Raw genomic sequence first — 27,348 nt, forward strand, 5'->3', positions numbered from 1 at the left:
CACTCATATCTTCGGATACAATTTGATTTTCGCTTTTGAGTTTCCATCCATTTTTCAGTTTTCCTTCGATTTTCCGGAAATTTTCCTCCATTTTCAAATAATTTTCCTTCCATTTCTGTTGTACATAAATCCATTTTCCGGTTTTCCTTTTGGCGAGCGTGCAGTCAAGCTAAAAGAGTAAATTTAGAATTAGTCGATAAAGTAGAGCATGGTTAATATTAGTTGCTAATTGAATTTTCAATTTACCTGATTTTTATTCCGTTTGGTTAACCGAAGGAGGAAATTTCCTCTACAACTAGGGGAAAAACATAGGGTAGAACATCCAGTCGACTTCCGGGTCCGAATGGTCCTTAGATTGCTGTGCAGACTCGGCAGATGGATCGACACAGTACGGGTCTTCTTCTTCTTCGCCATACCATCACGACGGGTAGCTGGAGGAAGTTTTTTTTAGGCTGAAACGAGAGAAAAAGAACCTATCAACTTACGGTTTCATTACGGAACGATGTAGGAAACTCTCCTGCAGCAGCTTAGCACCATCACACCGGATCTTCCTGGGTTTTCCAACTGGTTTTCGCGATTTCCTTCGGAACAAAATTTTTGGCAGCAAAAATAATCACACGCGAAGTACTTATGACGGTTTGTTTACATTTGGTTGGATTTGTGTTAGTGACAGATGAGTGGTTCATCAATCGTTCTGCTGGAGAGGAGAGCTCTGTACTAGGGGTGCTCATGTTTTTCATGAACACGGAGTATTTTGGAAAATTTAATTGGACAATATTTCTTGAAAGTTTTTTCAAGGCAGATGTCCAAGCAAATTTTTGTTGTAAGATTGTAGATTGGGGTGATTTGTTTTGCTCAATACATTTTGAGGTTAAAATCAACAATTACATTCGAGTTTAGATTTGTCATTGGTTTTTTCTTATCGAGAGCTTTAGATTCGTTTTTCTTGAAAGCTGAATTTTAAGGTTGAGTCTAGTTTATCGGAAAGGAGTTTACAATGATAATGTTTTTTATGGTTTCCGTCGAGGATTTTTTCTCTCACTGTTTTCTGTTTCAGCTGATGTACTGAGTAAAGAAAACAGTGAATGAAGCTTTTATATAATGTATGCAGCAGTTTAGGAGGAAGAAAATTGTCATCAGTCATAACACAAAGAAAAACCAAATGTAAATATTCAAGTTTTGTTCAGAAATAAGTTAGTAGATCTTGTGTTGATAAAGGTGTTTCTCTAAGATTACGTTAAGAATTTAATTTCATGAACTTTTTTTTTGTTTCTGCTGGAAACCGGAGTTCGACGAACATTGATGGTCAGTTACAGGAGTAATAATTCTTTTACTACCTGGAAATAGAGGATGAGCCATTTAGTTGGTGATGAAAACATATGACCCCGGAAACATCAATCTTTTATGAAATTATTTTCGGATTAACCTTCGAAAATTTGATTGGAACAAACTAAGTTAGTTCCAATCAAATTTTCGAAAATCTAGTGAGGAATGATGTAGCAGTATGGATAAAATTAAATAATTCCATTTTTTTTTACTTGAACATCCCTGAGTAGACCGAATGAACACCTAGCTGAAAATAGCCATCCCTGTAAAAGCCGATAAAATATCTATTTATAGAACTAATGAACCAAGAGCATAGCCGAGTAGCAGAGAAATATTTTGGAGAGTAAACAAAACTCTCGACGCACCCCATCGAGAGCGTGACGTCACGGAAAAACTCTTTTTCTTCGTAAAGCGGATCTGGGTGTTTTAAAGGGATTTGGCGAAACTTTGCTAGAGATATCGCCACCAGCTGATGCATGTCCGGGCGTTGACCCCACCAGATGATAGGTCTTATGGTTGTATTGGTAAGAATCGGGAATTAGAATCTACACCCGAGATCGGATGTCAATATCTCGGGTTGATTACCAGAAAAACATGTGAAAAAGAAGAGGGTTTTTCGTGAACATTCGTAATCGTTCGCTAACGATTACGAAGTTCCGGTCAGGAAATTAGATGACTGTTCTGATCTGAGGGCTGATGCAAGTACTCGATCACTTTTCCTTGGGCTGTGGAGTAGGCTGGACTGCAAGTTTTTTTTTTATTTCGGGTTCGCATTGGTACCACAAGGTACTTGTTAAAAAAACGTGGGTTTTAATTTTTTTTATAAAAATGTCTTTTTTAAAACCTTCCCAAAATAGAGTGCGATTAAGAGTGTCCTAAGTGCGAGCAATACCGTAGGGTGATAGCTCAAAGAGCAGAACACGGTAATTTTTACTGGTTTTTTGAGTGCGTTTTTCCCCGTAACTAATGTTTGAAACGGATCAGGTACGAAGCCCACGCGAGCCTACAACAACGTCATCATCACCTGGTCCAAGGAAATCCGCTGCGGGTCGACGCATACCGTTACCGCCGAAGCCACACATCACGGCAGCGACGCAGTTTTCCCGACACCACCCGGCGACGACCATACCAGCATCGACAGCAGCAGAAACGACGGTCTGGGGATCAACCGAAAGCTAATTGAGGTTTGATTGCCCAGCAACGTGAGTACTCGAAACCATATTATATCATGCGCATGATTGGAATCTGATATTGATTCCCTTTTTGAAGCCGTACACCCATATGAGCAAATAGCTCACTCGGCTACGTACCCAGCTGAGGAACTAGAGGGCCCGGGTTCAAATCCCCCATATCGATATACTTTTTTTTATATGTATAAAATCCATGGTCCACCGATGAGGTTGGAATAACCTCCGGTGGTGAAAGAAAACGCACCGTTTCCTCGTCAAGTTAAAGGAAACTTAAGAAAAGCACTCGCACAAATTTACCGACAAATACCCCCATCCGGGGAAACTTTGGGAAGTTAGTATGCCTAGGCAGCACTAGAGGCGCTAACGTAGGACAGGAGAAATCTCTGAGGAGAAGCCAGATGTAGAAGGAAGTTAGAAGCCAAAACCCCCATCAAAAATGTAAATACACATCCTACTAATCCTACAAACAACAAACCACCACCTAGAAACTAAATTCGAAAATATGAATAAATAAGTTGTTGCAACAAACGTTTTTTTAGCGAAAATAAACGATGTTTTCATGAAAAGTTAAGATTCACGTTTTTTCCGGTTGTTCGGTAGAGTAGAGTTTTTGAGTTGGGTTGACGCTAGTTTGTTTCGTTGTTTTTTCATCCAACCCCTTTCCAGTTTCCGAAGCAATCCTGGGAAATTTGTTCGGGGAAAGTGGGTCCACTGAAGATACTTCTGGAAACATAGTTTTTCCAGTCAGTTGATATTTTTTGGCCAACCGAACAACCAGTCTTAATTTTCGTATATTTTCGACCAATTAGTCTGGGATATTGATGGATGATCGACGGTTGAGGTCGGTAGGTTGAGTCTGATCTGGGCCAATACAATATACACCCACCCTATGTTGGGTCTCAAAAGCCGGGCAAGCAATCAAAAGGCGGCTGGTCTCCTCGGAGTGGCGCTTAAATCATCCGCTAACAACCCAGATCCCAATTCGCCCACTGCCTCCCGTTGCATTGTAAGCGCGTTAGATAGAAATAAGTCTAAATATTGAAACTTGACTGATTAAAACAATTCTTTTTAAGTTACGCTGTTGTTCTTAAAACCATCAATTCAGCCACAGGTCATGGTACCAAAGTAACGTGTTCAGCTATCATCTGGAAAACTCAAGTTCAATTTTTTCAAGTGTAATTTTTAATAAGAGAGCAATAGAAAAATAAAAATTTAAGGAAAGTAATAGTTCAAATGTAGATGTGAAATTAACGGTTTATTTATTTTTCTACGATTTTTTTTTTATTGTGGTCTCATATAAAAGCTGAACAGTCTTCTACCAAACTTCGACTATAAAACTTGAATGTTTCGATAAGAACTTAATTCTTGAGCTGAGTAAAATGCTATAGATGCTCTGTTTCAAGCGACCGTTTTATGGAACTTTCGATAACCTGAGCTTTCGATTAACGGTCAGGTATTCCTCAAGAATATGAGGTAAAAACGCTATCTATTAAGTTGGTCGCGAATATTTTAGGCAATGTAGCACCAATAATGAATAGCAGTCTTCCGAATGATGCAGGCATCATTAATTTGTCACGAAGCTGAAGCTCAAAATCTCCGGAATTAGTAGAAAAAAAAACTTCAAAAGACCGAAAGATCGGATCGAAAATAAACAGATTTAATCGATTTTTCTAAGGCTAAAGAATCGATCCGAAAAATCGGAAATTTGAGTTCAAAAGATCGATCTCACCAAAATCGATCCAAGATCGACCAATCCTAATCAGCAAGCTTTGTCCAGTACTCATGAACCCTGGAAGGTTATTAGGAAAACCCCTGCCCAGATGGTGATTAAAAACAACCTCGGCAAGGTTTGATGGAGAAAAGATCTAAATTGTTGAACTGAATTGAAAATCTGAACTCTGTATTCTAATCCTGGTATGAAACATTGTCTTATTCTGAATTCTTTCTCAGTATGTTGATTTGAATAAATTAACTTAAATTATACTTCAAAACGGTTTAAAAACCGAGGTTCAAAAAATCTTCTAATCAGCTCTAATCAGTAAAATAATAAGTACGAACTGATACACAAATTTGCCCCTTTAGCTTAAAAAAATGTCCGTTGTGAACGTTTTGGTGCTAAAAGTAGTGCTCTACAGAATATTTTTTCTTACATACCTTTACAGTATTCACAGTGGTCTTGTAAATAGGTTATTCAATTGTTATAGATACCTACTAAACATGATTCGAATATGTCTCTGTTCGCACAAAATGAACAAGCTGAACCTAATGAAAAAAAAGCACATAAAGTGATATATTGCAAACTTTATGCGAACTCTTTTCAACGTAAAAAATAAAGTTACTTACTAACTGAAAATCTATATTAGTGTTTACTCTAATGCCCAGCCCCGACTTTAGACGGAGTTAACTTAAATGGACATATAATCTGAACCAATCATTATTTTTACTTACATTTTTCTTAGAATGTTAATCTACCAATCGGTGCAAATGATACCTAATTGTTCATGCGGTTGTCGAAAGCTACAGCTAAGAGAAGCTTCAAAACATGAGAACATAGGAAAGGGACCTTTTTTTGGTAAATCATCAATTTAGTAGTCTCAGAAATCTATGAACCATGTGTTTTTCGATCTAAAAAATGATTGGTAGATACATAGGTTTTAATGTTACCAACAATCTGATTTGATTTTTTAAGAAGAAAAATCTAAGTTAGGTAGGAGAGATGAAACATCGACAAAATATGTTTATCATTTACATTTCAATTACATAAATTTAAATATCTCAGTACTTTGACGGAAAATTTCGACAAAATGAGTCAGTCCTCAAGTGTTTCAAAAATTTAGAAAAAATATTTGAAGCGTGTAAAAACTACAACCGAAAAAGTAGGTAGTGAAAATCAAGGTCTTTAGCCCCTGTAGGTATGCAATAAAAAAAATCGACATATTTTTCTATTCTTAATAGTTTTCCAAGTTCTCTAATAACGAAACCATTCTGTCTCAAATCTTATTATCTGAAATATTTTTCATCAAAATGAATTAAAACAATAAATATTTCATTTCAAATATTTCTATTTTCTCCCTTCTATTACAGTGACGAGTTCGAAACACCACCAGCGGCTGCACGATCACAGTCCGGATTCGAAACGACGGATACATAAGTGTCAATTTCTTGGCTGTAAAAAAGTCTACACCAAAAGCTCCCACTTAAAGGCCCACCAGCGAACGCATACAGGTGAGAGAATTTAAATCAGTTTTCATGCATTTGTACAAACATCAGCACACACACATAGTTGTGTATGCATTCTAAGAAGTTCGGCAGCCATCTTTTAACATATGTTAACGACGCTGTAATGGCTCCGGCAAAAAACCACCCGACATCCTTAGGAAAAGTTTTCCTAAACAAAAGCCCATTATTGCTAACGAACCACTTCGTCATTGACCAATATGACCGCTGGCCATACAAGCAACGTCAACAGGAATGAGGAAAAGGAAGAAGAAGAAAAAAAAGTAGTAGATAGTCAAGTATAGTCTGCTGTAACTTTACTAATTGCCTTCCTAGATGAAAGTCGAAGGAAGGAAAATGTTTCCTATGCGATGATGCTGGGGCTATAGCAAGTGATTTTTCCATCATAACAAAGGCAACAACCGGCTGACGACGATGCTCGGTGGCTTCTTTAACTTCTTACTTATTTTCTTAGCCAAAGGGCAATAAACAACAGACGCTGTTGTTGTTGCAAGGTGAATCTGCTTCTCATAAACTTTCACCTAGGGCACAATTTGGAACGGTTCCAAAGTTAGTCACCGTGTAGTATACAACACATCTTCCTCGTCCTGGTTCCCGATTTCCCGGTACATGGCTTGTGCCTTCCCTCAGAGTCTTCGCCACAATAAAAGTGGACAATCTTAGAGTGGTAAACTTCTCCACCAGTAGCCACATTACCATCTATTGGATTGTTTTCGCCCCATTCTCCTTGAAAGTCCAACACTGGTAAGCAGATCTTGAAAATGTGACACGATGTCATCTCAAAAGTTGGAAACTCGGCAAGCTTTCCGAGTAACAAAACTGGGGGAAGACAACTTTACTCGAAAATTAGTGAACCAGGTCACATAAAATCCCATCCGCCACCCCTAACCCTTATCATAACCGTACGGGACTCCTGTTCCGACGAGCGGGAAACTTAAAGTTTTCTTTTACGATCTACCCTTTTGGACTTTCTGCTCTAATTTATTCAACTCCAATCAGGTGATTGGCGTTGGACTCCACCAAAAGGTCTCCCTATTTAGACTTCCACTTCTATACTTCTTACGGAGGGTGATAATCCAGTCAGCATCAGTGGCATGATGAATGGCCACCATAAGTTAAGCTCAATAAACAACCGGGTCTACCGCAGTTTTGGTTTTCGATTAAAACCGATAGTTCCAAGGAGGATTGCTGATTTGAATAATTTAATTTCGGTTTTAATAAAGTGGCTACAATCAAGCTGGGCTAGAGTTGATTTCACTCCTCTAGAGCTGACCTGACGTTGGTCTACCTCAGCAATAGTGGCTTTAAGAGGTTTGTCAAAATGGGTATTTTTCGAATTCAAAAATCCTTTCAGTCTTAAAAGTTCATTTTGGTTAACATTAAATTTTCAAGCTTTTACAAAAATTTCAAATTAAGGTGGATTAAGCTTTTTTCTTTCAAAATTGTTATTAAAAACGAAACAAAGCTTACAACACTATATAATTTAAAGCATTGATGTATTTAGCCCAATCGACAGGCACCATATCGGCTTGTATCCCACAGATATTATAAGATTTTCATAGTCTGAACATTACCTGATTTGCTTGGAAACTGGGGCATCATGCAACACTTTTCAACTTCAATGGATTCTATAAAGTTTATGTCCACAAATTATCATATCGCTTTTACATCAAAAGTTTTAAGGTTGTTGGGATTACAAAATGGCATAGTCGAAAATATTATTGGTTTCAATAGTTCTTATACAAAAACGTGCGATTTTCATCATACGAAGAAAACGGGGTAAGTTTAGGCTTGCCATCCGTCCCGCAAAAGCGGGACATGTCCCGCTTTTTTGTTGAATGTCCCGCCGTCCCGCTTTTTACTCAAAATGTCCCGCTTTTTTCCATGGAATTTTTTTTTTCTTATTTCACTGACTTACACTAGAAAAAATCAAACTTCATCCTCAATTTTAATTCATTGGTTCAACACAAATAATCTTTTAAAGACGCTTTTTTCTCAAAATTAGCAACACAACACAAAAAAAAAATAAATAGTTTTTATTCTCTAAGCAAGCATGAATTTTTTAATGTTTTACATAAGACCCTAAAGTTACAATAAAATTCAGATTCAGTGAGGCGCTCTTGAAGCACGATTAACCAATGCAAACTTTGGTATGAAGAAAACATTGTTTAAGTTGCTTCCAAATGATTACAGATCATAATTTTTCGACAGAATCTTAGTTAAATTGCCTTTTATACACCACCTTTATTGACTCAATAGTCCAAAGTATATACAATGATGATAGTTTTCTGGAGTTTTCAATTTTTTTAAACAAATTTTAAATATATTTGTCATTGCACAAAGGTTTTATATGCGATAATAAATCCATCGTTTATATATATAACTCAAAATAATTCTCTCAAGTAGCGTGTTAATTTGCGGGAATCATTTAAAATAACCGTGTGCAAAATGTAAATAGAAGTCATGTGAGAAAAACTGAGCCAAATCAATCCACGTTGAAAGCTTTAGTGTACTTTCCATGAATAACTTTGGCTGATGGAATACGTATAGGTTGGGCAAGCTGTGTTTTAAGAATTTCTTAAATGTCCCGCTTTTTTCGACTGTGTCCCACTTTTTTGTCGTGAAATGTCCCGCTTTTTTCTAAAAGCATCTGGCAAGCCTTGGTAAGTTGCAACAAACTTTGTTTTTGATGAAAAATCAAATGAAAACGTTTTAAAATGTATAGTTTATGTCCTATTTATTATGTAATAACGCATAAAGCAACAGTTGCAGTAATTTTTAGCAGAAATAAACTATACAATTTTTCTGTCAAACATGTTTTTAAATAAAAAGCATAAAGATGCTGCATACATTTAGGAGTAAAAAATACTACAAAAAATCTTCCAGCTGAAATTATTAAAAATAATATTTTGATGGATGAAATTTGGAAATTTACAAACGATTGATGCAAAATAATCATTTTCCAGCATATGGAAACGAGATTTAAAAGGTGAAACTTTGGTTTGCTTTTTGATGCATTTTATAAGCGCCCAGACTGGTAACTGAATTACAAAAACATTTATCTAAAAATATGGTGATTGTCCGAATAATATTTTTAACAGCAACAGTGCTGGCACAGTGTTGGTATAGGATAATAAAAGCAATATAAAATTTGAATCCAAAAGTAATGTTGGAAAAGCTACCCAATAACAAAAACTCAAGGTTTCAGTGAAACATGTTAGGAGTATCTCTGTATCTTTCTCTGTAGATCGTGCCGGAGAAAACTGACGAGTATCACTTTATACTAAGGGTGCCAGAATTTTTTCCACTCCCATCCGGGCCTAGCAATTCCGGGCATTTTTTCAAAAAAACCTGGCAAAATCCGGGCATGGATTTCAATTTTTGAAATCCAAAAACCGGGCAAAACTGTGGAGTTATTATATATAAAAGCAAAGAAAAAATGCAAAAAAAAAAATAAATTAATATTTTATTATGTAATTGCAGACTTCCAACAATTTTTTGGAACACTTAAACATTTAAAGGTTTATAGAAGTAAATCAGCGAAATTACTTGAAATAACCGTTGAAAATTTCCATACCGTTAAACGATTTTGCTGAAACTTACTCAAAAACTTTGATTTTTTCTGGTTTCTTTGTGAAAATTTTGAAAAAAATCCGGCCAATATCCGGACTTTTTCCACGATATCCGGGCAACCGGGCCGGACCGGACTTTCTCAAAATTTTGCATCAAATGTCCGGGCAAACCCGGATAAAACCAGGCAGCTTACTTTATACTTTGATTACCTACCGTTTATTTCTGATTTTCTTGGATAAAATCTGGCCAGGATGCTCAAATGTTCTCGAATTTTGCCCAGATTAACTTACATAATTTGCTAAATCAAATAAAAAATTTCAAGTCCCTCTTTGAAAAGTTGTAGTTATCGTGTCAAAAAACGATTTTTCAAAATTAAATGAAAAATTAAAATTAATTATTTTAATCCTTAGATACGATTTGAATTCTGCTGATGTGATTCGATGGAAAATTTAAATTTAAAAAAATCACTTTCCTCTTGTATGTTTTGGAATAATGCCTAGATTTAGTTTAGATTTGCCGTTTTTCCAAATTTCTCAACAAATCGCCATGCGAATAGTATTATATGCTTATGGTAAAGTGTTATAGTTTTTTTTGACCCATCTACTACCTATTATGAAGATATTTTGTTCAAATTCGAACTTCATCTAATAAGATATAGATAATTGATTTCAAATTGCTTGGCACCTGTTTTGATAGACAAGAGATCTCGAACTAGATTTTATCCATTACACATCTGGTTGAAAATAAACGACTCTCAAACAGGAGGGGCATTTAAATGGAAGAAATAGAAGGAAATTGAAATATTTACTATCTTTTCTTTCTTAAAAACTGCACATAATAATAAGCTGAATATTCCTTTTCTCTGAATAGATGAAAAAGTCAATATGCGGTATTCAGTAACACTGTTTGGTAAACCTTTAGTTTATAAGTTATTCCCATTAAATCTGGCGTGTAGCATGTTTCATATTTTTAAAACTAGTACTGGACTCCTAAGAACGTAAAACATGGTTGCAGAAATCTATTAAGCTTTGATAAATTTGGTTAAAAAATCGATTTTGTCTTTGACGAACTTTCTGTGGCCCTCGAAGCTCTTTTTGGAAAAACCATATTCTAAGAATTGAATTTTTTTCTTCATATGTCATTTGGATAAATATATCTTAATCTACACTCACTAAATTTAGAACTTAATCTCTTCGCTTTTAAACTGTTGTGTTTGGCCATTTTCCATGCATTTTTCGAACATTTGCAATTTTTTTTCGGATGTAAAAGAATGAGAAAATAATTTTTGCACTTATTCCCCTTTTGGCTCTGAGGGCAACAATATAATTTTACAAAAAAGGTTCCCGTCACTGAATAAAAAAAACAACATCAATTACAATTTTCCAATTTTCAGAAAAGTACGGTATTTGAAACATTATCTGTTAATTCCATCCCACATTTTCAATGTTTTCCTATTGGGTTTTGGATTGAAGAGTATTCAAGTGGATTCGAGTTTGAATATTGAGGAGTTTGGATAGCCTCAGAAAGATAGTAAGTTCGTATCAAAATCGTTTAAACATCGTGAAAAAATCACTTAATCATATCAACATATTTAATGTTTATTACTTTTACAAAGACTTCAATCAGTTGTATCTTGAATTCTTTTTTAACAACTTCGTTCTTTCATCAAAATTTAATGTACAATATCGAATTTTTAAATTTGTTAATTTTTGATAAGCTTTTACAGAAAAAGGCGTACTTACGTAAATCAAATCAAATCCATTTATATTTTAATTGGCAGCGTGCTCTTTATTTATGAACATCAAAAATGAAAAACTAGACAGAATTTACAGTGGGATAGTAAAATTCAACTAGAACCGGTTTAGTACAAACAAATCTCTCAGAATAGCGACTTTTTATCAGCAAAATTTTGACTTAAAAAAGGTGAAGTTGTTAAAAAAAGACTCAATTTTGTATTCATCCTGTTGATAGAAGGCTTTTCTTGTCAAATCGAGATATTGAAAAATTTGGAAAGAGTTGGATTGAGTTGAGGTCGAGTTCCGTACTTTAAAAAATCTATATTTTTTATGATATAACTATAGTTGGATGGAAAAATTATTCTTTCGAAAGCTTTTAAACGCTCTTTTTTTCAACACTTCCATTCTGCGTTTTTTTTATTTGTCTATCAATTTTTTCTAAGGAAAACGGTATACTTGAAAACTATGAAAAATGGTCGGTCGTTTTTTTATATTTGGAGATCATAAAATTGATCCATTGTATGTAGTCACGCCATTTGACATTTCTGGGATGAATAAACCGAAGAGATTTTAAATGCCTTGAAAAGATTGAAGTACATACATACAGAAGTTGGGAGGGATTATTCATTTCGTATTGCGTAATATATATACTTTTTTTTAAATGGAGCAAAATTTTGTTTAAATATGCAAGTAACAAAAACGACTTATTAAGATGAATCTATACTAAGGTTACCAGAATTTTTTCAGCACGTATCCGGGCCGGAAAATTCCGCATTATTTTCATCTAATAACCTGGCAAAATCCGGGTTTTTGATTTCAAAATTTTCGACTAAAACTCCAAGCAATATATTGATATTGATATAGATTGATAGCAAATCAATAGCAAAAAAAAATAATACCTTTCATGATTATTTTTATGAAATTTGCAACTCGATGCTCGAGTTGGACCGCTCTTTTTCCAAATTTTGTAATAATTATCCGGGAAAATCCGGAGGCAAATGTTTTTACAGCGTTTTTCAAAAATATGTTTTCTTATACTCAAGAACCATTTGTTTTTTTTAGGCCGCCTGCCAATCTCGTTGCTGAAATTTGGCCCGCCTGTTGAAAATGTTGGCCACCTATGCCCTAGGCCAGCGGTCGGCAACCTTTTGTGACAGAAGAGCCAAAAATGGCAAATTAAGCAAATTTTTAAGTTTGAAAGAGCCGCACTTAATTTTATCCTTACTATGATTAACTGTGAACTCAGTTTTATTATCCTTTTTCACATCGCCACAGATTTTCGTTGTTTTATTGGCAAACGGAAGCGATTTTCTTTCGTCTGAATCAAGCTATTTTCAAAACGAGTACAGCTTAGTAACGTTGAAATTTTGGCGATTTGCCATTGTGACCTGATAAAATTTATCATTTCAAACTTTGGTGCAATTTTTTCCTAACACCTATTCCCAGATAAAAATAGACTTTCGATGTTTTCTCTTGAAATATTAAAAAGACGCATTGAAAATTTTATATCATGAAAATGCATACTACACGAGGTAAATAAATACAAAAAAAAAATCTAAACGAGGGTTTGTCACTATTATTTTTTCTTCAAATTCTACAAATAAGCCTAAATTTTTATTAGTTTTGAATATCCGTTAAAAGCCATTGAGCACAGAGAACAGACGTACAAACTAGCCCAGGAAATTTGTATAAAATTTACAACGATCGTTCTGAATCAATTTTCGTTTTTTGGCTGGGCCACCAGATGTCTCTAAACACCAAAGATAACTATCAAAACCAAACAAAAAACAAAATTTTGAGATGTGGTGTTATAATATGGTTATAAAATTTCTTTTAATTTTTTTTACAAGCTTTCCGATTTAGCTTTCTAGTTTTCATTTTAATTTCTGGTTAAATAAAAAAAAGTTTCAGAAATAAAATTTTTCGATAACGAAAATTTAAGTATAAATTCTCTATTCTGTTCAAAATCGTAACCTTTCCAAGTTGTTTCTTTTCCAGACTAATGAAATCTTAAAAATAATGTCTAATCCTCTGAGTCTCAAATAAATCATATTTTGTGAATTTTAATCACAAATTCACATTTTAAATTTTTATACCATTAGTGATTTGGAATTTAATCTATTTGTTTTTTTGAACAAATATTTCAATATTTCAAAACAAAACAATTTCGAATATTTCAAACAGTCAAAAAAATATTTTTAAAAAACTTTCAATTTAGATTCATCCGATGCTGTAGAAATATGCTGCAATGAAAGTTTTGAGAGCAATCTCGGATCTTCCGGTACAATAATAAATCTTACATAATAATAGACATCTAACTTTGGCTTTCAATGAACCGATTTTTAAAACTCAAATTCGAGTTTTTTTTTTACGTTATTTTGATCATCACTTCATACAACAAATCAAAACCACAATTCTGATTAAGACTCAGAAATCAAAATCAAATTTAAAAACAGTCATGACGTTTTGAAAATAATTGCAGAAACATGATAAACGAATTAACGAATAAACGAATCAAAAAAAGGATGTAAAAGTTGTTAGAAGATATATTGAAGTTTATGGAAGAAAATGCTTCTTTACCAAATAAAGTAGCTCCTTCGAATAAATACCTCAAAATATTCATATTATACATGAAATTCTAAAATTAGAATCAGCACTCAGCTCTCGGTTTACAAACATATTTTTTAACAAACTTGAAAATTTTGTTCACTTGAACTCATGTTCAAAATTAGAACAAAGAACTTGAATTTGTGAAAATTTGTGAAATGCTTTCATTGATTTGAAAAGCAACATTGAGAGATGGAATTCAATATTCGAAAAATTTAAAAACAAAAAGTTTTAAGAAAGAAATTATAACGCGCATAACAATTATTATCAGTATTCAAAGCATTATTACAATCATCATCTGTTGATCATATTTGATCATAACGGTGGTAAAGCAGATTAATTTTTAGAATATTCAATTCAAGAAAAACAAATTCAATTTCATGATCTCAATAGTGAGGACTTTATTCGACGATAAATAAATGCTCGGTTTTTATTCGATAAAATCAGAACAACTAAGAAAACAAATTCAACGCAAAACTTCCCGTACCACCGAAGAAAAATTTCTCCACGCAACTTGGTTGCAAACTGACAAGATGCTGTTAATTTGTTCTATAAATAGTAGTTTTTTTTTTGTTTATTTTCGAATCCTGGGAAATATTATCTGAACTGAAGAAAAACTTATGTTGCGTCCGTTTACTCTAGAAAATTTCGAGGATTTTCAAAATTTTCACACATTGAGCTAAAGAGCCACAGTTATACATCCAAAGAGCCGCATGCGGCTCGCGAGCCGCAGGTTGCCGATCTATGCCCTAGGCCCTTGCACTATTCCCCTTTATTTTTTTTTTCAAACTTTAGCGTTTGATAGGATTTTTAGTCTTGTGTCTTAGACTGGCTTGCTCGTAGAAAATGTCCCTATTTTTTAAATATCACAAATTTACCTCAAAACACAACAAGAACTACACCAAAACTATACATTTACTAAGAAAAAAGTTTAACTTTCACATTAATCAACATGCCGCTTCTAAACGCTTTGATTTCATTAGGAAGGGTGTTTGTTTGCGATACTTCGAAAAAATATATGTATATTCCAAGATTTTGAATTTACATATTCACTTTGAAATTTTCAAAAACAGTCACAGTTTTTCCCAATTTGAAACTCAACTCATAGGGTTCTGAACGTAGAATTTTTTTTAGAGATATTTTAATGTTAGACTTAGTTATTTATGATTGTGTGGAAAAATTTAATGTTGATCAAAGATACCCCGGTGATCAATGTTACCCCGTTTTACGGTACTCAAGAAAACCAAAACTAACATCAAGGATTTTTCTTGTTATTTTTTAAATCAAAACTCCTATTCAAAAACCAGGAAAATTGACCACATTTCAACAATAGGGATAAACATAACTTAAGTATGTTTCGACTTTTTAGGCTTCAAAGATTATAAAATTTAAAAAAAAGGATCGATTCGAAGAGCCCAACGGAGGCTATAAGTCTGGAAAGCGTCTAACGAATAATGCAAGGAGCCAAATTACATTCAGGACATTTTCCTGAATGTAGTGTCCGTTTTCTCGCTTCCTCAGAAGATACAAAATGAAGTGGATTTTTTGGAACAAAATATTCAATTTTCGTATACAAACTTTAAAGTTCAAATTTATTCATGTAAACGTTACTTAAAATTTCTGCAAAAAAACATTGATGAGTTTTGAACCAAAACGAAACGTTTTAGATCTCAGGCTTTGAAAATTTAAAAATGACCCCAAATCAAATTAGTCTAGTGAAAAAAAAATTAGGAAAAAAATGCTTCAACCGTTCGTTTCATAAAGTAACAAATTTGCAACAATGAATGTATGAAAAAAGTTGAAACTAGTTCTCATCTACAAATTTTTCCGTAAAACAAAAGTTGTTTGTTATTATAAAACCAAGCTTTTGTGAACATTTCAGCGAATAAAATGGGTTTCTGAGAGCTAAGTTACTGTGACCAATATGTTAGGTTAAGATTGCCAGATTTCCCGGTTTTATCAGGGTTTTATCCGGATATTTAATACGAAATTTGGGAACATTCCGGATTGGATTTCATTGCGCTAGTTTTGCAAAAATATTTATAAAACGTATTTTGGAAGCCGAAAACACGTTTTAAAATCTGTCGATTAGATTTGATGAAAAAAATTGAAATTTTTCTTCAATTTTTTTCCATGTGTTATGTTGAGTAATTTTATGGTTTTGACAAAATTTTCCCGGACATTGAATGGATTTTGGCCTGTAAACTCGGAAATCAAATGCCCGGATTTTGCCAGGTTTTTATATAATGTTAGGTACTTTATGAAACGAAGGGTTTATTCAAATCTTTATTAAATTTTGATTTTTGCATCCGTTTATTGAAAGAAAAAAGGCTCTTTATTTAAAACTGTAAAATTAAATTTGAATTCAATGTTATGAATCATATCTCGATTGATTATCAAATTAATGAACTTGCAAAGAAACATGCTTAGGTAATTGTTGTCAGAACGTTTGACAACAATTATCTAAACATGTTTCTTTTCAATTCAGCTCACTAAAATATCTTTAAAACTTATGAATCACCAGCCTTTCCCTATGCCAGCTTGAACTCAAAAATTAGAAACACATTCCGACCCACGAAACGAATGCTACCCTAGCTTAAATTCCTTTCCCTTAGCGCAGCTACATAGCACAAAATGATGAATTCCTTGCCTGACATGGAAGCTTTGCATTGCGTCTCCGGAATGTGCATAGTGCAAGATTCAATATTTATTTTCGCTTGCTTAAAATTATTCTTCCCTCTATGAATAATGCAACCTCCACCTACTACATAGTTCTCCTGGGTCCGGAATGGGTGTCGTGTCAAGAAGATGGGAGCTGAACAGAGCAGGGAAAGACTGGCATATTTTACGAGAAACGTGTTGCAGCATCACTAAAGCTGCTTGCTTCTTCCGGGAACGGAGGACCCGATTGTTTGGTGAGAAAAGGGACAATTGCTGGCTGGTGAGAAAATGCTTCCTCCGTGACAAGTACGCAGAACTAGACCCACTCCTAGCTCCTAGCTGGTCGTTCTCCATCCTGAAAGAGGAAGCGACTTGCTAGTTGATGAAGTGCCCCTGTACTTCAATATTTTGCTACTCTCCAACACCAACGAGCTGTTAAGCAGAATGGCACTCACGAGTCGGTTATTTTTCTTTCCACAGATTAGCCGGAGTGTCGATGTTGAATGGCGTATAAATTCATTCCGGAAACAATAGACCGAAATCCCATTCAAAGCAGACAGCAGTGTGAGCCAAATACCATTGGTTGGTTTGGTTGGTGTTCCCTTTTTGAATTTCATTCCAAATTACATCTGCCCGACGACGTTTCCCCCTGCAATGGATCTTTCCCCATCACGCGATCGTTTCTGTCACCGACACCAGGAATTTTATCATTTCTGCCAGCCAGCAGTGATAAGATTGTAAAGTGCGGGGGCGTAGACATCATTAATGGATTTTTCATTGAACGCTCTCCAGCAGTGAAAACTAGGGCAGAATAAATTATGGCCATTCGGTTGGGTAATTTTCTCAAAATGGACTCGGAAACCGAAACCACTCAATAAAACTTTCATTATTCTCCTCGGCTTCGGTCTCATCTCATAAATGGGTGCTGCCGAAAGTGACCGAGGCGAGATCGGAAGCCCTGCCTGGTCAGGAGGTGTCGTCAGAATGGGGACACATTCCTGTGGCAGGGAAACACATTTTAATTTGATATATTACATCAATCAGAGAAAGGAGACCCCGGGTGACTCGTAAACTGGATCATTTTGTGAGCTGGATTTCAGTTGTTTTGGGGGAAATCGTTTGTGAGGGGGAAAACTAACGGATTGTTGTTAGCTTCCATATGACCGACCAATTTGTTGCGGAGGCTGTTTGTTGGTTTCTCTATCGCATTTCTATGTAACTCAGTAATATATTTGCGATTTTAATTTGTTTTTAATTTGCCTGGAACGTTTTGCTACGAACAAAGAAGAAAAAAGCTTTTGATGAAGAATTCTGTTGATAATAACTTTATGGAAAAAGATATAACTGTTCAAACTGCTTCGAATTCATACAATTCAACAAACATGCTGGTTTGCACACTTATTCTAGGTATACATATATCCATTAAATTTACATTACTTAAAATTCACTTCAGTTTTATTTTGGACTTTTTTCAAATTTAAAAAAATTCAGGAATTTGGTGAAATTCAAAGAATTTTTTTGCTGAAATGACATCTTAAACCAGAAATTTGAAAGAAATACAACTTACAAACACTTTCAATACCTTACCTAAATTTCCCGTATTCATGAAGGCATCTTTGAATCGTTATTTACAGTGAGCGCAATAAGCGCCTTTGAGTATGCAATAAACTCCCTAAAGCACAGAAAGAGAGAAAAAGTGAAAAACGAAAACATGAACAATTATTTTTTATTGAGTCACATCATCGGTGATCAATTCAAATTATACATAAAAAAAAAATGTTTGCACGTATATTTTCATGAAACAAGCTCAAGAATCATACTTTATATAAAAAAAGTAGTCTTGATTTGAGTTTTGCGAAGGGTTTTGGATAAATCCGGGCATTTTTCTTCGATATCTAGGCAACCGAGTCGGAAAATGCTTTCACTCTTTTTTTTTGTAAAAAAAACATGGCATGGCAAAAATTGGCAGTATTTAAATGACTTTAAATAACTCGGCTATTTTTTTATAAAGTTTTCATTACTCCTTTGAATAATTTTTTTAATGTACTCTTTCTAGCATTGCGGGATATGGTAGCTCTATTCTAGATGGTTAATTTTCCAGAAAAAGGTATCTCTGTAAATTTTTTCTTTTAATTTTTCGGCATATCGGTGTAAAGTAGTTCTGAAATTGATAAAGATTGATAGAGAAGTGAGAAGAAAATTTACAGATGTTGGAAAGAGCGAAAGAGCATTTTTGCGAGGAATCTTATTAACGTACACCATACTTTACCCTGCAACATTTCATTATTTAGGAGAAGTAGTACCGGGATAGAGGTGGCACTACCTTAACCTATAGGTACAATGAAATCTGGTTGGTCCGAAGTCTACATGTGGTGAACACGTATACCCCGGACGGGCTATACGTGTTCACCTGTCCGGGGTATACGTGTTCACCACATGCAGACTTCGGACCAACCAGATTTCATTGTATAGGTTAAGGTAGTGCCACCTCTATCCCGGTACTACTTCTCCTAAATAATGAAATGTTGCAGGGTAAAGTATGGTGTACGTTAATAAGATTCCTCGCAAAAATGCTCTTTCGCTCTTTTCAACATCTGTAAATTTTCTTCTCACTTCTCTATCCATCTTTATCAATTTCAGAACTACTTTTCACCGATATGCCGAAAAATTAAAAAAAAAAATTACAAAATTAATTAACGGTGGTTAACTTATCTTAAAAAAAGAAAAGGTATCTCGGAAACTAAAAAATCTAGAAAAAAAAACTTAATCCTAAATAAAATGGTTTATAAGTTTATCAGCTACCAATGACTGATTTCATTAAACCATTTTTTAAATTTTAGAATATCAGAATTTTCGATGCCATAAAGATTACCTAATATTAATAAATATTGTGTAAATGATTTGGAAACAATATTTATGATATCATTGTTGTGAATCCGTGTTATTCAAAAATCATTTCAGATCTTTGAAGCAATCGCCTCGTTGCTGAGAAAATAGTCGAAGCATTCATTTCGTGATATTAAAACAGCGTTTGTTGTTATACTTACTTCTTTTCTCTGTAAATTCTAAATGAACACAATAGTTATAAAACTCACGATCAGATTATTGTTGCAAGAATCTTAAGAGATTTAAAGTTCTAACTTGAATTCATAAATCCGTAATATTTTATATTCTACTTTTGCTTTACAATGGCTGTATTTCTTCATTTGGATGACCATTAAATAAAAAAATGTAACGGAAAAATTTTAAATGTTAAAAATTCTTAATATTTAAATTAGTTTTCTTAATTGAAACGGTCTAGTGAGTTCGATTACCTTTTATTGAAAACAATGAATGAGATTTGGAGATGCTTTCTGTCGGAATCGGGACTAGCAATTACGAAATTTACATAGGTAAACCAGCCTGTGGCTGAAAACCTCTTAAATAAAGAGAAATTAAAAAATTACGAAATTTATAATTGAGATTTATTTAAAGTTATAACAAAAAAAAAAAAAACATATTGACTCTCTTCATTTAAAACTTTTTTCATTAAAATCTTCTTAAATCTTATGTAATAGGAATTGATTTACATTAAAGGAAAAACAACTGAAAATTTTTTGTTGCCTTTATCTGTTATTCATGTCTGTTTTTAATTTGTTGTATAATGAAAAAAAAAACTGAATTTTATCAAACCCTCTTAAAACCAACCCGCGTATAGACGAAGTTAACTAAAATCAGCATTAAATAAAAGCCAATCATCATTTAAACATATTATTTCAGCAGAATGTTTCAAATTATGTAAATCTAACTATAGGGGAGAATGAGGATACTTGATCCCTGGGGATACTTGATTCCTTAGCTATATTTCGAAACTGGAATGTCTTACAAAGATCAAATGTTCTAGAAAAATGTGCCAAAATGAGCAAAATGACAATGCTTATAGTTTAAAAAATTTTGACGAAATAGTTGTTTGAGTAATTGAACTTTGTTTGAAAAATTTCCCAAAATGTAACTTGAAGATCTTTTTTCATCACTTTAAAATGTTCCTTACATGGGAAAATTATGAAAAAAATATTTGTTCCAATGTATCAATCGTTCGAGCGTAAAATGAACTTCATAATGCCATACTTTCAAATCAATGGAAAACTCTCAACTTTTTAAAGAAAAAGTTTTCTAAAATGTTGATTATGGGTAGAATTGATCCCCTAGATTTGGGTACAATTGATCCCCCTTCCAAACGGCATATTCTTCTTTTGAATTGATCGTTATGATTGCTGATTACGAAATTACTAATATTTATCAAAAAACTAATATTTATCAAACAGTTGTTTGAAGAAATGGGCATAATAATTATTTTTTTCTTAATTATAAAAATAGTGCCTTTAAGTATGCAATGTTATTAGCGTTGAGACAAAGTTATAGAATTTTCTTCTTATGGCTGCTATAAATTGTGAAATGAGAATAAACACGACCAAAAAAGTCTTGGGGTTTTGTTTGATTTTTATACAAGGATTAGGGCTTCCTGAATAAAAGATCAAGTCTCCTTCAATAGGGGATCAAGTCTCCCCTAACTTCAGAAAAATCGCAATTTTTTTACTCCCGCGAAAATGCTTCTAGTTCATCAACGGGTTCAAGAATCGTTCTAATTTTTGGAGCATAGAAACTTGAAGTTACAAGCTTTCAGAAAATGTCAAAGACGGCGAGTTGCTGAATTTTTCCAAAAAGATATGGTGAAAATAAGAAAAGGGGATCAAGTATCACCACTCTCCCCTATCCATATTATTGGCCACTGTTTGACTGTTAGAGCAGTTTTCAAAAGCTGCATCTCTAAAAAACCATGGGAGAACTGGACAAGGACCGATTTTTCGTAAAAGTTATCATTTTGGTAGCGTTAGAAATCATAGGTTTATTTTTTTTTCGATATAGGTATAATAGCTATTGACAAATAGTCTACAACTGACACTAATTCTGGAATAATTTTTAAAAAAAAGTTATGATAGCTTAGGTTGAAAAGAAGCAATAAAATGCCATTTGAAAAGCGGAATAAGGAAAACCGACTTCAAATCGACAAATATGTTCGATATTTACAACCGAAAAAAAATACTGAAAGTAAGTTATTTAGCCCATAAGGTATGCAATTTTCGAAAAATATAATAAAGTTTCCTTTGAGATATAGTTTATTGTAGAACTAAAGCGGTATGTAATCATGAAATAAGCTTCTGAAAATTTATGAGCAAAAAAAATGGATTTTTAAGGTTTAACATTGAATAATGATTACAATATTAGGAGATAGATAAGAAAGTTAGACTGCCAATATTTAGAAGTCCTACACTTCTGAAGCCTGTTAGGAAATTTATAACCCAACAACATAACTTTTTTTTGTTGAATAAACATTCCCACAGAATGTAAAATCGGGAGAACCAAGCGTATATCGACTAGGAAAAGTTCTAAAGTTTTATTGAAACTCAGGCGTTTCCTTGTATTTTGAACCGTTTATTCTCGCTTGGTCGCGATCATCCAGAATCTCATGTTTTGAATTTTCGACTTTAATAGGTTTACTGGTAGTAGCTTTGTTGTAACGCTATGATCATTTAGAGTCCAGGCTGTGTGTATTTTAAAAACTATTCATTTGATCGGAAAACTTTCTATGGAGGAAATGAAGGTGTTAATATGACATTTAATGTAAAATTATAAAAAAAATATTTATCAATGATTTCAAGAAATACTCTTACTTTATCATAAAATTTCTTTTTGTATCTTTGCACACTTTTTGAGGTCATGTGACACATTCCACGCGCTTGTACCGCTCAAAAGTGATTTTTATCCGTTCGCGTATCGAAAAATCTCAAAATTGTCTATAATTTTGATAATTCAAATCACACAAAACCAACGGAAAAAAGACAAAAAAGTTTTTTCACACATGTTTTAGATGATTTTGAAAATCAGTTTTTTTGTTGAAAAAAGTGGTGTTTTTGACAACTTTTACAAAATCATTAATTTTAATATATGGATGATTTTTTTTTGGAAATATTTTTAGTATGTTCAGAAGCCAAAAAACACGGCTTCATTATGTAGAAAAAAGAATTTAATTATATCCAATGTAGTTGTTTTGATCGTCGAACGAAAACAGTCGCATATGAGTGAATTCACGTCACAAAAAAAGGGAAGTTTTTAATTTTACAAGAAAACTCTGACATTTTTTTAAAATAAAAAATGAGATTTTCTTTGAAAATGATGAGACGATTCTAAAACACTAAAATTTATAGAAATCGATTGGAATCTAGTTGAGTTACAACAGCGCGAATGAGTAAATTCACGTCACAAAATTTGATTTTTTGTGAAATTTTATATGAAAATGTGCTCAAAAAGCTGTTTTGACCCTCCAGATGGTCGAATTTTTACAAATCGAGCATAATTTAGTTGATTTTTTTAATAAGTTCATTATTTTCAAATAAAAATATCAAAAGATTGAAAAAAAATATTTTTTTTTTTGGTGTATCTTTAAATGAAGACAGTAATGTAGTAATTTTAACATATGATCCCTCAATACGTTGCTATTCAAATGCCAATCAAAATAAGGAAAAAGTTAGGTGCAGATACTGAAAATCTATGATTGTAAAAGTCGGAACAACAAAATATCGTTTTTGGAAGTGTACAGAAAATTTGAAGACTCCAAAGAATGGTTAAGTATAACCACAGTATAAATTTATATGTCGTGACGTGAATTCAGTCAACTACCCTGTTCTGTTTGAACTGAGTGAATTCACGTCACAACTTCAAATAAGCATAACTTCGTTCGTTGTTGTTCAATCGAGAAGCTTTGTACATCAAATTCTGGGTTATTGTTTTCTTTACAACTCATTCGAAGACATCGATATTCTATTTCCACAGAGAGAACAGGAAATCAAAGATGTATGTACTAAAGTCCGAAATGGTTAATTCTAGCGTGAATTCACGTCACAAAAGTAATTAATCACAACCAAAACAACTTAAATTTTAAAATGACCAAATTATATTCATTTTGAAGGAAATTCAATTTGCGACCGTTTGCTACAATTTTTTTCATTTTCAAGTAAATTGGTTGACGTCTAAAATGATAACAGTGCAGGAAAGTCCGGAAAAGCGATTTCACGTCACGGTGGAATGTGTCATGTGTTGATCTTTTATTTTTATCACAGAAGCAAAACCTTCGCAAGATCATGATATTTTACACAAACTCACCTGGAAAAAGCAATTGAAATCTGGTTGGAACCTTTTCATGAGTAGGCATCTCGAAGAATTTGATCTCTTAAATCCGGTTTTAACATAAATTTGTTTCACCATCAGACAACATCTGTCACATCTTTTGAACTGCTCACTATTAGTTATTTGCATGGTGTCTACTAGTCAGGCATCACTTTTTGCCTGCCGGAAATGGATTTATTGCATTATTTAAGGGGTCTGCATTAAGTTATCGGTTATCCCCAATAACCATAGACTTTTTACCATATTTAAGATCAAGGGTTCCACTCTGATGCTCGGTTTGAACTTTGTGTGGATCCTAGAGTGGCTCTTTATACTTTTTAACCATTTGGTCTAAAAAAAAAATCAGAAAAAATCAACACTTCATGAGTTTTCAAGTCGACAATGAAGAATTTTCGTGGCGCAAAATCTGCAAAAGGCCCAAATTTGTGCAAAATTATTTTTCTATGTCCTTTTGCACCGTAAATATCTAAAACACACGCTAATTTAAAAATCTGGCAAAAATAGACAGGATAGTCCATTTCATAATCAACACAACGCTGCATATTCGATCTCTGGTAATCTAGCTATTACCGAAATAAAATGTCCGGATACTAAATGTACATAGCTTTATTTAGCTTGTTCAATAGGAATTTTCAAGAAAACATCTTTTCACTGATGTATAAATAAGTGAGGGTCCAATGGAAGTTTCGACCGCTATCCCAGATCTTCCGTTAAAAAAATCCTTTTTTAAAAACAGGGACATCCTATTTTCAATCTACTTCACTCTATCAAATGTTTCAATCAACCGATTTTTTTAACTCATTTTTTCGATGATTTTTCATTTCGATAATTCGATTATTAGATTATTATTCAATGTAACATGGTTTTCCAAAATCTGAGTTCTTAAGTTTATTGGAATGATGCCATGAAAACTAAACACCTTGGATGGTTAAACTAGCCTGGGAAAAAATTTCGAGGTCGTTCTCAAACTGTTGGAAATGTGTACCTTAAAACTACCCGACGAAAGTTCTGACTCTTCGATTTTCCCAGAAAATTTTAATGTGGTTGATAATATTTACATTTGTCGGTCAATCTGAAAACATAACCCACATCCACAACAGAAGGAGCATCAAAGTCTCGGAAGAGCAACCGTTACAAATAGTTTGTGGACTTCATAGAGTTGTACAGGAGAACGCAATCAATATTCAACTGAACTATTTTCCACCAGCGTCATGCTTCTCGTCGGTCCCTTGGAAGAAAACTGTCGATGCCCATCGGCAGCTTTGAATATCACGTCCGTTATGGAGCCAGTTACGGATCATCAAGTGCAGTAGATACAGGCACTCAAAAGCTCATAAATCGGTTCCAAACCATGCATATCGACACCCTCGCCGTCATCCTTTACTTACATCCCAACTGTTGAAACAATACCTTCACCCTTCCATTCAAGCATCCATTCGATTCGATCGAGAGACTTGACTTCGTAGGAAGGACAACAAATTCTACCACTCGGAGCGTTTTGTGCTATGATTTCTCACACCCACCCACCCGGAAGTCGAATTAGACTTGGCCACGGCCAGTAGTTTCAGCAGCTTCAGCAATGCGATGCAATAGTTTGGTCGTTGCTCTTCTCGTCGCCCATATTCTGATTGTTCATCGTAAGTAGTCGGAAGATGCAACGAGGACAGAGCATCATGGCCCGATGATGTTGCTTGCACAAGGAAACATAATTTCATAAATATGATATAGTTATTATCACGAGACTTCATAAATATAATAAAACTGTATGCCGAGCGTGATGTGCTTCCGTGTTCTTCAGCTCTTGTGCAGCATCCAGCAGCAGCAACAACCGGAAACGACGAGTGAAACCCGTGCAGTTTCGCTACTCTTCCTGGTCATCTTCCGGGACACAATGGAACGGCGCTCCAGGGCTATGGATGGCTGTTGGAGGTGGATGGACTGCAGTTAACTTTTAAGTCATCGCCTCCAAAGTCAGTGCAATTCACACGGATGCTGGCGACTAGCCCAAGCCCAAGTTACGATGACTAGGGATTTGTTTGCTGGCTGGCGTAAGCTGCTTGCAGTTTAGTGGAAAAATAAATAATTACACGATTGAGGAAATTTCAGCGAAAATGAGACAAGTTTCGGAAACTGCGATAAACAGGCATTAGGCGAAATTTTAACTGTTGATAACCAAAACTACTCGAAATTGCAATTGTTATCAAATCACAGAAGCTTTTTTTTAATGTCTTTATTTGTATCAATTCATCATTACATTTATATTACATTATTACATTAAATCAGGTGTTCAGCTCAATAATGAACTGTTCAGAGCCCTATACTGCCGTGTTACGCCGAAGTGACGTATAAACCATTTTCGTTTTAAGCGAATAAAAGCGATTTTCTCTTTTTCCTCTTTATTCGTTAATCTGAGACTTTTCATAAAATGTGATCTGTAGAATTTATGCAGAGATAGATGACAAATGCAGCCTTTTGAAACACAACTCTTTATTTTGCGTAAAATTCGTATAATTACTTCAAAAGGATATGCGTTCGGCGTATAAACGTTTGTTTTGATTAGACGATTCTCCGTCGGAGTGACGTTTATCCTTAGTCTTTTCGTGCAGTTGGAACAAATTTCGTTCTTAGTTAAAATGGCCAGTGCGTTTGATCTTCTTAAATTGTATTCGAGTGAGGAAGAAAATTTTAGTGATGCTGTTGGAGAAACTTCTCAAGGTATGTATTTCTTTGTACATAAAAAACAATTTCCGTTTGTTCGTTTGTGAGTTTTTTTATTTGACCTCAATTGCCCTCTCAGCCCTAGTTTTAGCGTTAAGATTAGACCTAGAGAACTGAAATTCGATATAAGTGGGTGCTAATTATTACCAGGAATGAAGGAAAATGTCAGATTTGTAGATGACTCATAATGTTTTACATTGGATTTAGAAGAAATACATACAGTTGCGTTCAAAAAAGAATGAATTTGCGCGAAGCGGCGTACCCACTTCCAACTTTGACAAGCTGCCATTTCTCTATCGGTTCATATTTTTTCATGAAATTTTCACACAATTTAGTTCAATTATCTAATTAACGCTCTACGAGTTGATGAAGATGTTGTAAATTCATGCCCAGACTTAGACCCTTAAGGAAGAATGCTACTAGGAGGACAATTCCCGAGATAACGACTAAGATCCATACAATTGACACAACTTGAGAGGAAAATAAGCCAATATTGGTCTAGATTTAGTTTTTGGGCACCTCTTGTGTTCCTAGAATTGAATCATTTAGCTTTATGAAGCATTCGTGGTGAAGCATGATCGTCAGCGAGTCGAGACGGCGCCGAATTATACGACGCCGTCTTCGCGCAATATTTTCATCAAGAGCGAATGATGATTGTTTGATGGTTACCGATAGTAACTCAGAAAATAACTGATCACTAGAGGGGGGAAGAAAAACAAACTAGGTATGCGTCGTTCGATGCTGAAAAGCGTCGTTGGTAAAGAAAACAGCGTTTCCATGTTGAGGAGTAAATTCATTGGTGACTAGGATGGGGAGAAAAAATCATTCTGAACGAAGATCCGCAACCTTGATGCCAGATAATAAGAAAGATTTTTGGCAAAAGCTCGAAGAAAAAAATTCTAATTTATAACTATTGTTTTTTTTATGATTTTCTTACTAAATAAATATTTGAATTTTTTAAACATTATCTCATCTCATTCTTCTCGTTAATAAAATTCGAGTGCACAGCTTTAAAAAAACAATATTGTTGCTTGTCAAACAAACTTACCACAAACAAATGACCACACAAACAAATT

At 34.1% G+C, this 27,348-nt stretch overlaps 1 protein-coding gene across 1 annotated transcript in view; it reads left to right on the forward strand.

Annotated features, from left to right (window-relative positions):
• Nucleotides 1–27,348, forward strand: part of LOC129758299 (Krueppel-like factor luna) — a 294,663-nt gene that overhangs the window by 153,739 nt on the left and 113,576 nt on the right. The window contains exon 3 of the mRNA XM_055755779.1: nucleotides 5,601–5,741. Coding sequence (XP_055611754.1) covers nucleotides 5,601–5,741 — 141 coding nt within the window. The remainder of the gene's footprint in view (nucleotides 1–5,600; nucleotides 5,742–27,348) is intronic.

The sequence above is a fragment of the Uranotaenia lowii genome, chromosome 3 (assembly GCF_029784155.1).
Source record: "Uranotaenia lowii strain MFRU-FL chromosome 3, ASM2978415v1, whole genome shotgun sequence".
In the NCBI taxonomy this organism is placed as follows: Eukaryota; Metazoa; Arthropoda; class Insecta; order Diptera; family Culicidae; genus Uranotaenia; species Uranotaenia lowii.